The sequence below is a fragment of the Ammospiza caudacuta genome, chromosome 1, assembly GCF_027887145.1.
Source record: "Ammospiza caudacuta isolate bAmmCau1 chromosome 1, bAmmCau1.pri, whole genome shotgun sequence".
Taxonomy (NCBI): Eukaryota; Metazoa; Chordata; class Aves; order Passeriformes; family Passerellidae; genus Ammospiza; species Ammospiza caudacuta.
The window spans coordinates 126,118,803-126,131,681 of NC_080593.1; the positions used below are offsets into that span (position 1 = coordinate 126,118,803).

At 40.6% G+C, this 12,879-nt stretch overlaps 1 protein-coding gene across 1 annotated transcript in view; it reads right to left on the minus strand.

The window, feature by feature from the left end:
* Positions 1–12,879, minus strand: part of ZNF704 (zinc finger protein 704) — a 92,955-nt gene that overhangs the window by 20,146 nt on the left and 59,930 nt on the right. Inside the window, exons 3-5 of the mRNA XM_058823085.1 lie at positions 10,192–10,295; positions 5,864–6,096; positions 2,343–2,443 (exon numbers count right to left, since the gene is read on the minus strand). Coding sequence (XP_058679068.1) covers positions 2,343–2,443; positions 5,864–6,096; positions 10,192–10,295 — 438 coding nt within the window. The remainder of the gene's footprint in view (positions 1–2,342; positions 2,444–5,863; positions 6,097–10,191; positions 10,296–12,879) is intronic.

Consider the following 12,879-nt stretch of genomic DNA (forward strand, 5'->3'; position numbering starts at 1 on the left):
TATCAAGAGAAAGAAGTAAGAATTGATTGAAAGCAAGAACCCCAAGGTAAATTTTAAGTTCTAGATGTGTGAGTGAATATATTAATATTGTCAATAAATTAACATTTGCAGTTTCAACCCTTCCTACTTTATCTGCATTCTGACTGAAGGTAAGGGGAAGAGGAAAATCATCTAGTCTGAAGGGAAAAGAAGTAGGAATTACTCTTTTCCCCTCTTTGTGTTATTCTTGACCAATTCTTTCACCTTGGAGTAGATGTTTGACTCCCTGAGATCAAGTACCAGCTTCTCATTTGTAACTATTGTAAAGTTAACAAGAATCTCAATGCACTCTGTCTTTGAAAGTCACAACAAAGATAACAGACACAGGCAGGATACACTTCACTCATGTTCCAGCAAACAATATGCAATCTTATCAGAAGTTACTTAATTATATCAAATATACTTACAGCTGCCATTCACCGTAACTTCCTGTAACATAACAAAAGAATTTCCTAGAAAACAGTCTCACCATGCAACTCCCAGAGAAAGCACTCATATGGGCTGCTTGCCACAGCCAGGACTTTCTGGTCCTACTCTCCAGAGGCAGACTTATTGAAGGAGAGCATGTAGGAGGTTTAATTGCCTTAAAGTTTCATCTGATGTGCATTTGAGCACAAGTGCTAGCAATGAACAATCCAGTCAAAGCAGTAGCTCCCAGGAGACTACACATTATCTTGAAGTCCAGACCAGAAGGCGCTGAGAGAACACACGTCCAGCAGGTCTGAAAGGCTCTATCAGAGGCACCATCCATCAGAATGCAGCCAGTCACTCACCGAAACTACTCTTTCCAGAAAAGTTTCTAGCTCCAGCAAATTCCAGAAAGGTTTTGCTGTTTGTTTCTGCCTCTCCCACACCACAAAGAGCATGTCCCCATAATATAAAACACAAATTAACATTCCTCACTGCATTTTGAGAGAGATTTTTTGTTTCCCACAGCCTTACACTTAAGCCCAATGGTAATTGTTGACCTCTTCAAGGCCATCCTGAGCTCCAGATCTTTCTTGTGGTGGCTTTAATTTTTAAGCTGTGGGTAACAGATCTATAGAACAGAGATGTATTTTCACCTAACAGGTGAAGACCATGAGTCCCAACTGTAATTATAAATGAGACAGGTACATCACTCAATGAATTACTTGGGAGAGTTCAGTTGCAAACTACAGCTCTGAAATAAACTTGTCTCCTAAAAGATCAATTTGCTTTTGCTTCTAGTCCAAGTAACATACATGTGTGCCCTGGTTTTGTCTGGCCTGGAGTTAACTCTCTTCCAAGTAGCTGGCCCAGAGAAGTTTTTTGGATCTAGGATGAGAAGATTGTTGATACCACACTGATATTTTAGTTGATGCTGAGCAGCGTTTACTCTAAATCAAGAACTTTTCTGTTTCCCATGCTCAGGCAGTGAGCAGGGGCATCAGAGGCTAGGAGGAAGCACGGCCAGGACAAAGGGATATTCCATACCATAGGATGTCATGTCCAGTAAATACACTGGAGGGAGCTAGCTGGGAGGTGCTGATCACTGCTTGGGGACAGACTGGGCATTGGTCAGCAGGTGGTGAGAAACTGTAATCACTGTAAATTGTGCATCACTCATTTATCTTCAGTTTTGTTTCTCTCCCTCTCCCCTTTCCTTAGAAGTATTAGAGTCATTAGTATAACTGTTATTATTATCATCAGTGTTTTATTTTGTTTAAGCCATTAAACTGTTCTTGTCTCAACCCATGAGATTTACTCTTTATTCCTTTGATTCTTCCAGGGAAGGAAGGGGATAGTGGGTGAACAGCTTTGTGGTACTTTAAACCATGACAACATGCAGCTCAATTTACTTTTACTTTCAGGTTTCTTATGTGGTTTGTGGTTTTGGTGTGGCTTTTGGCATTAATAATTCTTTTGGCATGAATTCAACTCAGAACTGGCACAAGCACCTGACCTGATGTGAAACAAAGTTGAAAAGTATTCATGCAATACCCTGAACCTGTCTACTGCAGAGTGTCATCCCAGACATGATGTGCACACAGCACATATGATGTAATGGCACTGAGCTGTGCAGCTGACAGGGAAGTGCAGTGTAACCTCGAGCTCCATTTGACCTTCGAGCAAAGCTGACAGAATTTCAGGAAAAAAGTACCTTGCTGTTGGAATAAGTGCTCATTCATCTTGATGCACTATTCCACAATTTCCTCAGAAACACAGGGATATGAGACAGAGAAGCCAAGGGCAATCTAGTACCCTAGTTCATCTATCCAGCCAAGGGCAATTGCTCCACTTTTATACCAAATCCTTTAGACCCAAAAAGACTGCTCTCTTACCCAAGGTGAATGGTCCTTATGTGTTTCTGAATCCCTGCAGCTGTGCTCAGCACCTTCCCACAGTTCTTCCATAGGCATTTGAACATCACCTTCATGGAGTTCTGAAAATTATGAGTAAAGCAGCATTAGTTGTATGGAAGTTGTAGGGATATTAGGAAAAATTTCTTCCCTGAAAGGGTTATCAAGCACTGGAACAGGTTGCCCAGAGAAATGGCTGAGTCACTAACCCTGGAGGTATTTAAAGGACTTGTAGATGTGCTGCCTGGAGACATGGCTTAGTGCTGGACTTGGCAGTGCTGGGTTCAGGGCTGAAAATTTCTGTGACTCTGTAATTCTGGGAAGGTAGAAAAAACCCCAAACTACCCAAACCAGATAAACAGTTACAAAACCCTGTAAAGACTCAGAGCCTTTGACTCCAAATTCATAATGACCTAATAGTCTCTTATCAAATGTGTCACCCTACTGAATTCAAGAGAAACCAGTGAAAAGCTGCAGTAGCAGCTTGTGACAAAATTTTACTTCTGTTTATTGGCAACACTTTTCCATTTTTAAGTTTCAGTTCCTCCACTAAGGGAGGTAGATGACGTAAAAACTTCCTATACTTCTTTCAAAAAAACCCTGATGAGGATTTCTCACTTAATCCAAGGCACCTTCTTAAATTAAGGTCTTTCCAAGGCAAGCTCTTGTAAATGTTTCTGCTCATGATATTTGCAGCACAAAAAAATACTGTGCCAGAAAAATATAGCTTCTGTTACACCCATATTCACCATGAGCTGGCACAACCTGTTTTTGTTTCACTCAGAAGCTGCTGTGGACTTTACTCAGACAAGAGAATGAGAAGTTATCAGTCTGTGTTCAATATTTTAAAAATACAGGTAAAATCTCATTTGTATATTCTTTTTATATCCTTTAATATAATTTAATTGATCCCCACTGAGTTATCACTGATTTAGAGCACACCTAACAAGGCTATCACTAGGCCAATCTTCAACATTTTGAAGACTCAGGAGAAAAGCAGACTTAAAACAACACAGCTGTTACAAACTCTAGAGATATTTAAAAGCTATTTTTACCTCAAAAATCAAAATACTGTATTACAAATCTATAATTTCTGTTACATATAAGATTAAATTAATATATTAATATAAAACTCAATTTAAAAAAAGGGGGAGGACAAGCACATCCTATAGGCACATTTCACTGTGCCTTGAACAAAAGCTGACTTGGTGCTTCCTTCAATTTGGACCCTTTGGAACTGCATGCCAGTAGATGGTTTCAGCATTTGTTAGAAAGATGATGATTAGAATATAACTTTAAAAATAATCTCAGTGGACAGGCTTTTCAAAATACAAGTTGATTGTAGCAGCATGTTCTCACAGTTCCCTGCAGTTTAACGTCTCCTGTTTTAAAGTATGAATGCTTAAGGCTTTGAAATTTGGGGTACCTCATCATACTGGTTGTAATAAAAACTTCTGTTTGCAATAAATTGCACATAAATTGCCCATTTTTTATTTGATAATACAGCTATCAGTCAAACAGAGAGAGAACTCTTTCTTTTCTCAAATTAAATATAATCTATCTAGCAATTCTGATTCATACTTTTCTTATTTCCATAATACAATACTAAATACTATTATCAGCTCAAAACCACACAACCAACCACCAAATATGTCAAAAAGATGAAGGCCATGTTTATAACTGATATCCTAGGAATTCCAATATGACATCATAAACACCATACACATCTTTATGAGTACAGAATGGTTTAACATCCACCCCCAGTTTGATGGTAAAATCTGTGGGTTTTGGATTTATTGTCACTGGTAGGAGTTTGCAAAAACCCACATGCTTGTAACATAATTAAGTGAAAGCTCACTTGGTGGAAATAAAGAATATGCTTATATTTCTTCCATTTCCTTTCCAAAAATTACCTATTCAGGTTTATTGTTTTATTTAAGAAAATAATGGAACATAAATGGTTTGGTGAGGAATAACTACCTTAGAGGAAACTTTTAAGCAAATAATAAAGTTACCAATCACTCTATTTCCAGGTTTACTCCTTCTGACTTTTGCAGCCTGAAGAAGAAATAACCTGAACATTTTTGTTTCAGCTTCTAAAGATGGTAACCTGTACTCAGATCAAGTACCACGCTGGAACCAGAATAAAGAAAAAACCTGCAGGAAGGCAAGTTCATTTATAAAACCAAGTTTGGCATGGAATGTTACTGTTTATCTAAATGAAACATTTGCCAAATAAAGCCAGATCCTTGTGAACAGAACAGATAGTGTAATAGACCTATGGTGAGTACATAAATAGAAGTATTTGAAAGCAACTTAGAAAACAATAAAGATGGCAGCTGCAAACCCATCTGTCTCATCACAGCTGAGCAGGAAGAGTGGGGCTAATAAGATGAAGGTTAACTGAGAAGTAAAAGGCAAACCAGGACATTTTTGCACTCCTACTCCTCCTGCCCCACACCCCCCCAAATTGTCTCTCTGTTTAGTGCAAAGTTCAGCTCCAACTTCTAATTTATTATAACAAAGGTGTCCTCCAAAATATATTTTTTCCTTCTTAGTACAAACATTTTCACCCCTTTCCCATGAACAAGGGAACAATTGCATGGGTCAGCAAATAAGCAGCTTCTGAAGCAAGAGGATAATCTGAACAGGTTGAAACAATCATTAAAACTTCTTCCTGCTGGTGATGAAGCAATTAACTGTCTCAGACTGAGGCAGAAACAAATTCACTAAGGGAAAAAATTCTCTGTTTTTTCTCCTTACAAAAAGCCCTTTTACATCTTGCTATGTAAAATCTATCCTGTTGTGTTGGGAGGGAAGGAAACTTGGACTAGTGCCATCTCTTTGTTTTCTTTTTCTTCCAGAGAAGCTTGCTGGCTAGCAATGGTGCTTTTTTGGGGTTAGTTTTGGACCTGTTTTTTAATGTCATGTTTTATTTAGCTTGCTTTTGCACTCCAACTGAGGATAAATTTGGCTAATGCTAATACTATATCAAAAGCCATCGGGTTTGAGCTCTCTCTCTCCATTTTCACTCCATATGTTTGTGCAGAGAAACCTTCACAGTATTAAGGTATCTGACACGCTGTCAGACAAACAGCACTTTCAGGGAACAAGGAGTATTAAGGCCATAGTCAGTTTTTCTGATGACATGTAAAGGCTGCCTGTTGCATCCTGAACACAGAGAATTTGTCAAAGTAGGACAGGAAACCCTTGAATGGCCAAAGGCAACACCTTCTGGAAATCCCTCTAGTGTTTTCTGAGCAGGAGGCTCTGTAGCACCTCACCATCTGGCAGGAAATATGTGGTGCTGATGGCAGCATGTATGTGCAGGAGGTGACCACGTTGAATGAGACACAGTGACTACATGAAGTCCCCATGTTAAATGCATGCCAAGGGAGGATACACAAGCACAGCTATTTGGATGACCTGTTCCTCTCTCACAACAAAATAAGCCTACCAACATCCTATCTAACCATGGATGTGGAATTTAACATAAGGCTAACCTTTCTCTTCCTAGGAATGGGTTCATCAAAGAGAAGGTTGCTTGTTTCCCCTTCATCGATACCATCATCTGCCTGGGAAGGCGTCCGAAAAGCTTTGAAGCTGTCAGCTGACAGAGGTGGAGATGGGGTGGATGGGTTGGACTGGTCACTGGGAGCATTCCAGCTCCAGTATCCACTGCTGCTGGTGCTAGAAGGCACAAATCCTCCTTCTTTCCAAGATCCATTCAGGGATTCTGTCAAGAACAACAAAAGATATTATTACAACAGTATCATAGTGAGAGGGCTAAGGAGCTCTTTTTTCTGAGGTTTAGATGCCATATTGGTAATTAAATGCAAAATCAGTAAAGGAATGTGAAAGCACTGGATGTAGAGAGGACAACCATATCTAACCCACTGCACATAAATTACATATTCCGCATTTGATTTTTATTTTATTTAAAACAAAAAAACAAAAGCAGCAAAGTATTTTTCTAAAAAGAAATGTTGCATTTGAAAAAGATAACCTGTTCTGAAGCATAAACAGTGATAAACCATCATATATTGCATGCATGATTTAAGGAAAACATTTAAATTGACCTTTAAATTGACTTCTATGATTCTAAATACATCCTCAACTTTTAACAGGAACACACAACTCTGGTGTCCAAAGCAAGCTCCAAGCCACCACACTGACAACAGGAGATCCCCTGAGAAGGGGACACACACTCTGAGCCCCAAAACACTAAGCAGATCCACAAAAACATGACCATCTTCCCAGTACTAAAACACCAAAGAAAATCATAGTTACACTCTGTTCTTACAATCTCTCAATACACCTGTCTCTGCCGAATTTGAACTTCCACATGAGGTGGGGTGTGTATCCCTTGGGATACACGGGTGTGCAGGCATCTGCACATTTCAGAAGTGAACACACAGACACTGGATCACCTCCACACTCACTGGAGGAACTGCCTAATCAGTGCTGCAGCTCCCCATCCATTACAGGCTAAGAAGACACTGGAACTAACAGCTAACACTGCAGCGCCATGGGTAGGAGCACCAGCACTGCCTGTGCAGCCTGAGGCACAGCTCAAGCCATGCTTCATTCACATGCACAGATCCTCAGGCTTTAGATGCTGGCATGTCACCCTCGCTGTCCCTAAAGGGCTGCTGGCAGCAGAAAAGCATGCAGGTCATCAGCTCAGTGCAGGCATGGTCCAAGCACACCCAGGGCACAGCCACAGGCAGCTCTGCCAGAGCTCTCAGGTTCTCACAGGACTTGGGCAAATGAGCAGGGACTGTTTAGGTGCAGCTTCTCCCTAACTCAGGCATTGGAAGCTTTCCCCAATGACACTGTGGGTGCCTGAGTATTGTGCAACACCTGACTTTGGAACTGGCAAGCAAATAACATCTTATCTGTTCATGAAGCAGTATTTAAGTGTGAGACAAGTCCTTTCAAGCCAGTGCCTGTCTTTTAAAGATCTGCAGAAGTCACTCCTTCATTCCTTCCCAATTTCTTACAGATAAATTTAACTAATAATATTTGCAAGAAAGTGAGCTATCAAAAGCTTACCCCCAAACCAGTGAATTTTTGTTTTTTCTTTTGCCTAACTGACTTGGTTTTGGACAAAATCCTTAATGACTAACATCAGCTGCTCAAAAAAACAGAACACAGTGCCCCCTTGAGTAGGCAGCTGCTACAGTAGTACTGATTTACCGATCAGGACTACACAGCATAAACAGAATTGATCCTCTCCCTCCAGCCTGCCCAATTCCTCTTTGGAAAAGGACAAACATACATGTTCTGGCAGCTCTGAAGCTAACATGAAAATGTCATGTTTTGTCTCATGATTACAACCTTCATGTGACTGTAATGAAGGTGTGTTTTGTTCCTTTTATATATTTGATACTTCAGTCTTGTGCCAAAGCCAAAAATTGCATCTGGTATCAACTTGTGACCTTAGCATAGCTTAAAATTTTCATGTCTTCAGAAAAACAAAGGAACACTCTTTCAACTACTATTTTCTGAAACAGTTATGGTGCTATTCGTACTCTCAGTGTGTACAGCTTCTCCTCATCTTGCTGAGAAAGAGATGTAAATCAAGAGCATTTTTTAAGTAGCATGGAAAATACTGAATGAGGTTAACAACAGGAAAAAACCAAACACTGGTTCTCATTCATACTAACAAATCTGTTAATGTAAAGAAGTTTAATATATAAATAAATGCAACTTACTCTTATTTTGGGGCTCTTTTCACACTGCTGGAGTTGCGTGAAAGAGAACCAGACCAAATATTATTCAACTGCAAAGAAACAAGGGCCAAACTCTGATCCAGTTTACATGGGTGATCATTCCCAGGAATTCCAGCATGGATCTGACTTTAATATTAATGCTAATGTAATTTTATTTTTTACTTCTAGGCAAAATTCCATTTGTTTTAACAAATGGTCCTTTAATTATACTGCTACTTATTGCCCTTTTTTGGAAAAGTGTGTAGAAAAAACTAATCACTAATACATTTGTTGCTTGTATTACTAGGATCAGAGCCTAGCCTTGCAACACCAAATAAGCTTTAAATTATCCAGTCTTTATACTTCTATTCAAGTCTTTAGTAAGCCTTGACTAAGGCAAAACTAAGATATTCAGGGAGAAGGTGCCCAAAACCAGCTTCAAGATCTTGTCTGTAACTATTGAAAACATGTGAACTACATTTTCAGGCTAGTCTTCCCAGATTTTGGGAAACAAGCAGACAAGCTAAATGAAGAAATATCAAAGAGCACTCAGACTATGCTGAGAAATATCAAAGGCAGTTAAACAGCCACCATTTGCTATTAGTAATTCAAAAGGGCTTGTTTGGAAGATCTTGCCAATCGACAGCTGCAGCTAATGTGCACTGCTGCTCCTGACAAGTGTCACCTGCTCAGCCTAAGGTGGCAGATACTGCTTCACCCACAGCAGAGCAGCTCCCCAGGACAGGGATGCAGCAGGGCACATGTGTACGCCTTGGCCACACCAAATCCCTGCTTGCCACATCAAGCACAGACCCATCTCCAGCTGTGGTTTTGTCTGTGAGCTGAGCAGCTGGAGAGCAGGTGTGCTTTCACCCTTCTGCTGGCCTTTCTCAGGGGCTGGCAACATCCTGTCCTCAGGTGTGACTGTCACAGGGATGTCACTGCCTGAGATTTTCCAGGGCTCCTCAGAGCAGTGGCGCTCCAATAAGCACTTCTGGCTTTCAACACTGGCAAGCACATGAACAAAGGCCATGGGTGTTCACAGCCAGAATTCCAACTAAATGGATAAAACTTAGATTTTCTGAAAATAAAATGAAAAAAACACAGCACTGACATTGGCTATGAATCCCTTTAAGAACATCATACTGTGGATCATGCCTGTTTCCATGAAGAAAAGCAAGTATTTCTCAATCTTCCAATGACTGACAGTAGGAAAGCATCTAGGGTTTTTAGCAGTTACAAGTGAGTAAGAAAAGTCAGTCATACAAACAATGCTGACGTACCTTAACAAGGTTATCCTAATTCAAATAATTCCTTAAAATAAAACACTCCTAAAAATTTATTGTAACTCCAGTCAATCTTGCATAGATCAATTATATTTCATAATGGATCTCCTCATTACCTGAAACTTTTTACATTTTTTTAAAGTTGGGTGTCTTCTGTTATACCATGAATGAAATAGTCTTTACAGGGATTATAGATTTGATGGAAGACCATCAGAGAGTTACACACAGCACAGGAACTGGAGGTGCAGAGAAGCAGACTGCTTGCTGTGCAGATTGCTACTGCACAGCCTCTCAGCCAAGAGCTGTGATCTGGAAGTTCTTTGCCTTATTGTGGCTTTGGGTAAAATCTGATCTCATTTCCATTGAGTAGATGACAAGAAGAACTGCTCTCATGTTTCCTGGATATGGCACTCAGGACATGGTTTAGAAGTGAACATGGTGGTGGTGCCAGGTTGATGGTTGGACTTCGTGATCTTAGAGGTATTTCCCAATTCTAACCATTCTACAACTCTAGGACTGTATGTGTGCAAATGCAATCAAACTCTTTGAAAAATTAAGTGTTTCAGAGACATCAAGAGACTTTTTGAAGTGCTCATATCCCATTTATGGAATGGGCATCTCCCATTTCATAAACCAGAACTGCTCTACAGCTAAAGAAAATGTTTCTTTTCATTTCTGCCAGTGCTGCACCAGACTTTGACTAGGTTGGAGCAAAGCTCAGTATGATCCCCATCACAGCAGAAGACAGGCACTCACCATTTGTTCTCCCCCACGGGCACAGCTCCTGGGAACAAGCCCCCCTTCCCACAGCCCCGGGCTCCAAAGGCTTACCATTGGGTCGGACAGGAGGGCTGCGGACCAAAGGGCTGGTGGATAAACTGGTGAGTACCATGGCTGCTGTTACTTTATCCATGTCCAGTTCTTCCAAAGATTTCCTGAAACACAGTGAGTGGGAGGCAGGGAACACATCAACAAAAATTTAGCTCTTTTTTAGTATTTTTTCACTTAGCCCAAATCCTAAGCCAGCACAGCACAATAACAAAAACAAGCCACTGCACAGAGTTCTCCAAACCTTGGTTTTATGGCAACCTGAGCATAGGCTTCTATAAGCAAACTAACTCAGTGTTAGCAGGAAAAGAAGTAGGAAAAGAGCATACATCTTTGTATAAAATTTTCAGGATTACTGTGACTCTCTATAAATTTGACTTTGTTCCTTTTTTATATTTCAGAATTTCAGCTATTCATATTCTTAGAGCAAAGTGTGTTCTTAAGGTGGTTTCCTTGGATGAAGACAAATGCAAAATTGGGTGAGATTACTAGCAACAATATCAACATACATTAGTCTCTGTAATGTAAAGAAGAACTGTGAACTGGAACTAAGGGATGTGAGTTCATTGCTTCTGCTTAACTATTAACATTCCCATACTCTCTGCAAAAGATTGATCCTAAATTTTTCCTGGTCAGATTAAAAACCAAATATTTTAAGTAATTAGGAAACTGGCATAAAAATGGTGCAGGAAGGGTAGGGGGGCAGGGGAGAGAAAGAGAGAGGAGGTTGTTTTGCAGGTGTGATGGGTGCCTGAACCAGCATGATGGCACAGGGGCCCACTGCTGCCTCAGCCTGGTCTCAATGGGAACCTGTGTAAGTTAGAGGAGAGGACATGGAGAAGGAGTAATAAGGGAAAGGAGAGCAGCCAGCTTTTCAGGGAAAGGAAGAGAAGATTTGGACAATGCTAAATGCCACCAGGAACCAGGATACAGTGATCCATTGCTCAAGGAGTCATGGGGGATTTTTTAGGCAAGGAAGGAAATTTTTCTTTGTCTGTAAGAATTATGTTCTGTCTTTTTTACCAAAGAGTAACTCTCTCACAATGTAAAATTTCTGAGAAGTCAATGCACCAAAATAAAACTACCAAACCCACTATATTAGCAGACTTTTGCTTTCCACCCTTGTGGGCTGGAAATCCTTGTGGGATTTCCGCCTTGTCGGTGGGATCAAAACAGACAATTTTTTGAAAATGTTTGCTTTCAAACATATGACTGATCATCCAAAATCATCTTCTCAATTCCTAGAGATCAAGTTAATTTTTTTCTTACAAAAGGACACTTCCCCCCACCCCATATTCTGCTTTCTGGGTCTCTGGAGATATCTCTGTGCCTTGTCAGGAGCTCTACTGAGCAGATCAGGCTGAGTCTGATTTAAAGCCCAAGATATTAAGTGGTCAGTACCTGCTGTTTCCCATCAACTGTTGGTCAGTAAGTCACCAAGAGGAACAGGATGTGCTGGGTGCACTCCCTTTTCTGGAATCCTATCTCACCCATCAGGTGGAAGGTTCATTAACTGGAAACTACACTACAGTGAAAGGCTCTTGGTATTTTAGTGAGCAAACCTTGACCTTGCCCATGAAAAGATTCACAGCTGCTTTCTGGCTGATGCAAGGACCCACACAGATGCTGATGAACACTCTCCCACACCACACAACAGCTTAACTCTCACAACTGTCTTTTGCAACACATCAGTGCCTGGAGCTGAAATACTGATGATGGTTCCTGCTACATTCTGATTATATCTGTAGAAACCCTTCTTTCCTCCAGCCAAGGCTTCTGCAAAGAGCACAGCAGCCATATGGTCATCATCAAGTATTGGAAAGGTCTTGGAATGTCTGCTATAATCAGCTGGATTCTTAATCTGTCACCCATTAGCTCCTCATGCCTGCAGAGGAGTGTTTCACTCAGAATGCCAAATTCCTCTAGGCTCAGAAGAGCCTTCCTCAGGGCTGACATGGAGATGCTACACTTTCTCAAGACCAACACTGCCAGATGATTTTCCAGTTACCTAATATCCCAGTATGAAAATCTAGTTTCTGAGAAGGCTTCACCTGCTCTGTAGCCCATTCCTGCCAGACTACACCAACTGTCCCTGTGACTATCCAGCTGTGAATGAATCATTACTATCTGCATTTCTGCAACATATGAGGACAAAATGAGCAAAAGTTCCTGATAAGATGGAGAAGCTGATCCCTAGTGTTTGTAATCAGCTCTTCTGTAAAAAGCTCTTCTGTCTGTGTGGCAACAGGACTAACATGTTCCCATCCAGGCCTCTCCAGGATTGCAACATCTCACTACAGCAGTTGTTGCAAGTGTCTGCCAAGTTGGTGTCAAGATGTCAGAGTCTAGACTCGGAGCTAATCACAAAGTTTCCCCAAGCAGTTTATAACTACCTTCTAGTTATTTTGATTTTTTTTGTCCCCTCTACAATGATAAGCACCGCTGTTCTGAAAATCTAGCTCTTGCTCCAAATAATTTTACAATGTCCCAAAATTGTCAGCACTGGCATCTGTACTTAAAGTGGAAGTTTTCACAAGCAGGCAAAGAATAGGAATAGTCATGAGAATCCATGCCATTTCCAGCCATTCTAAACTACATTCTTGCAATTACTGGAATCCTTTTTTCTTCCTGATCCAATTTACCAGGATATCAGCCCAAATAAAATGAACTTTGGGCTTTCTCTTTGCCCAT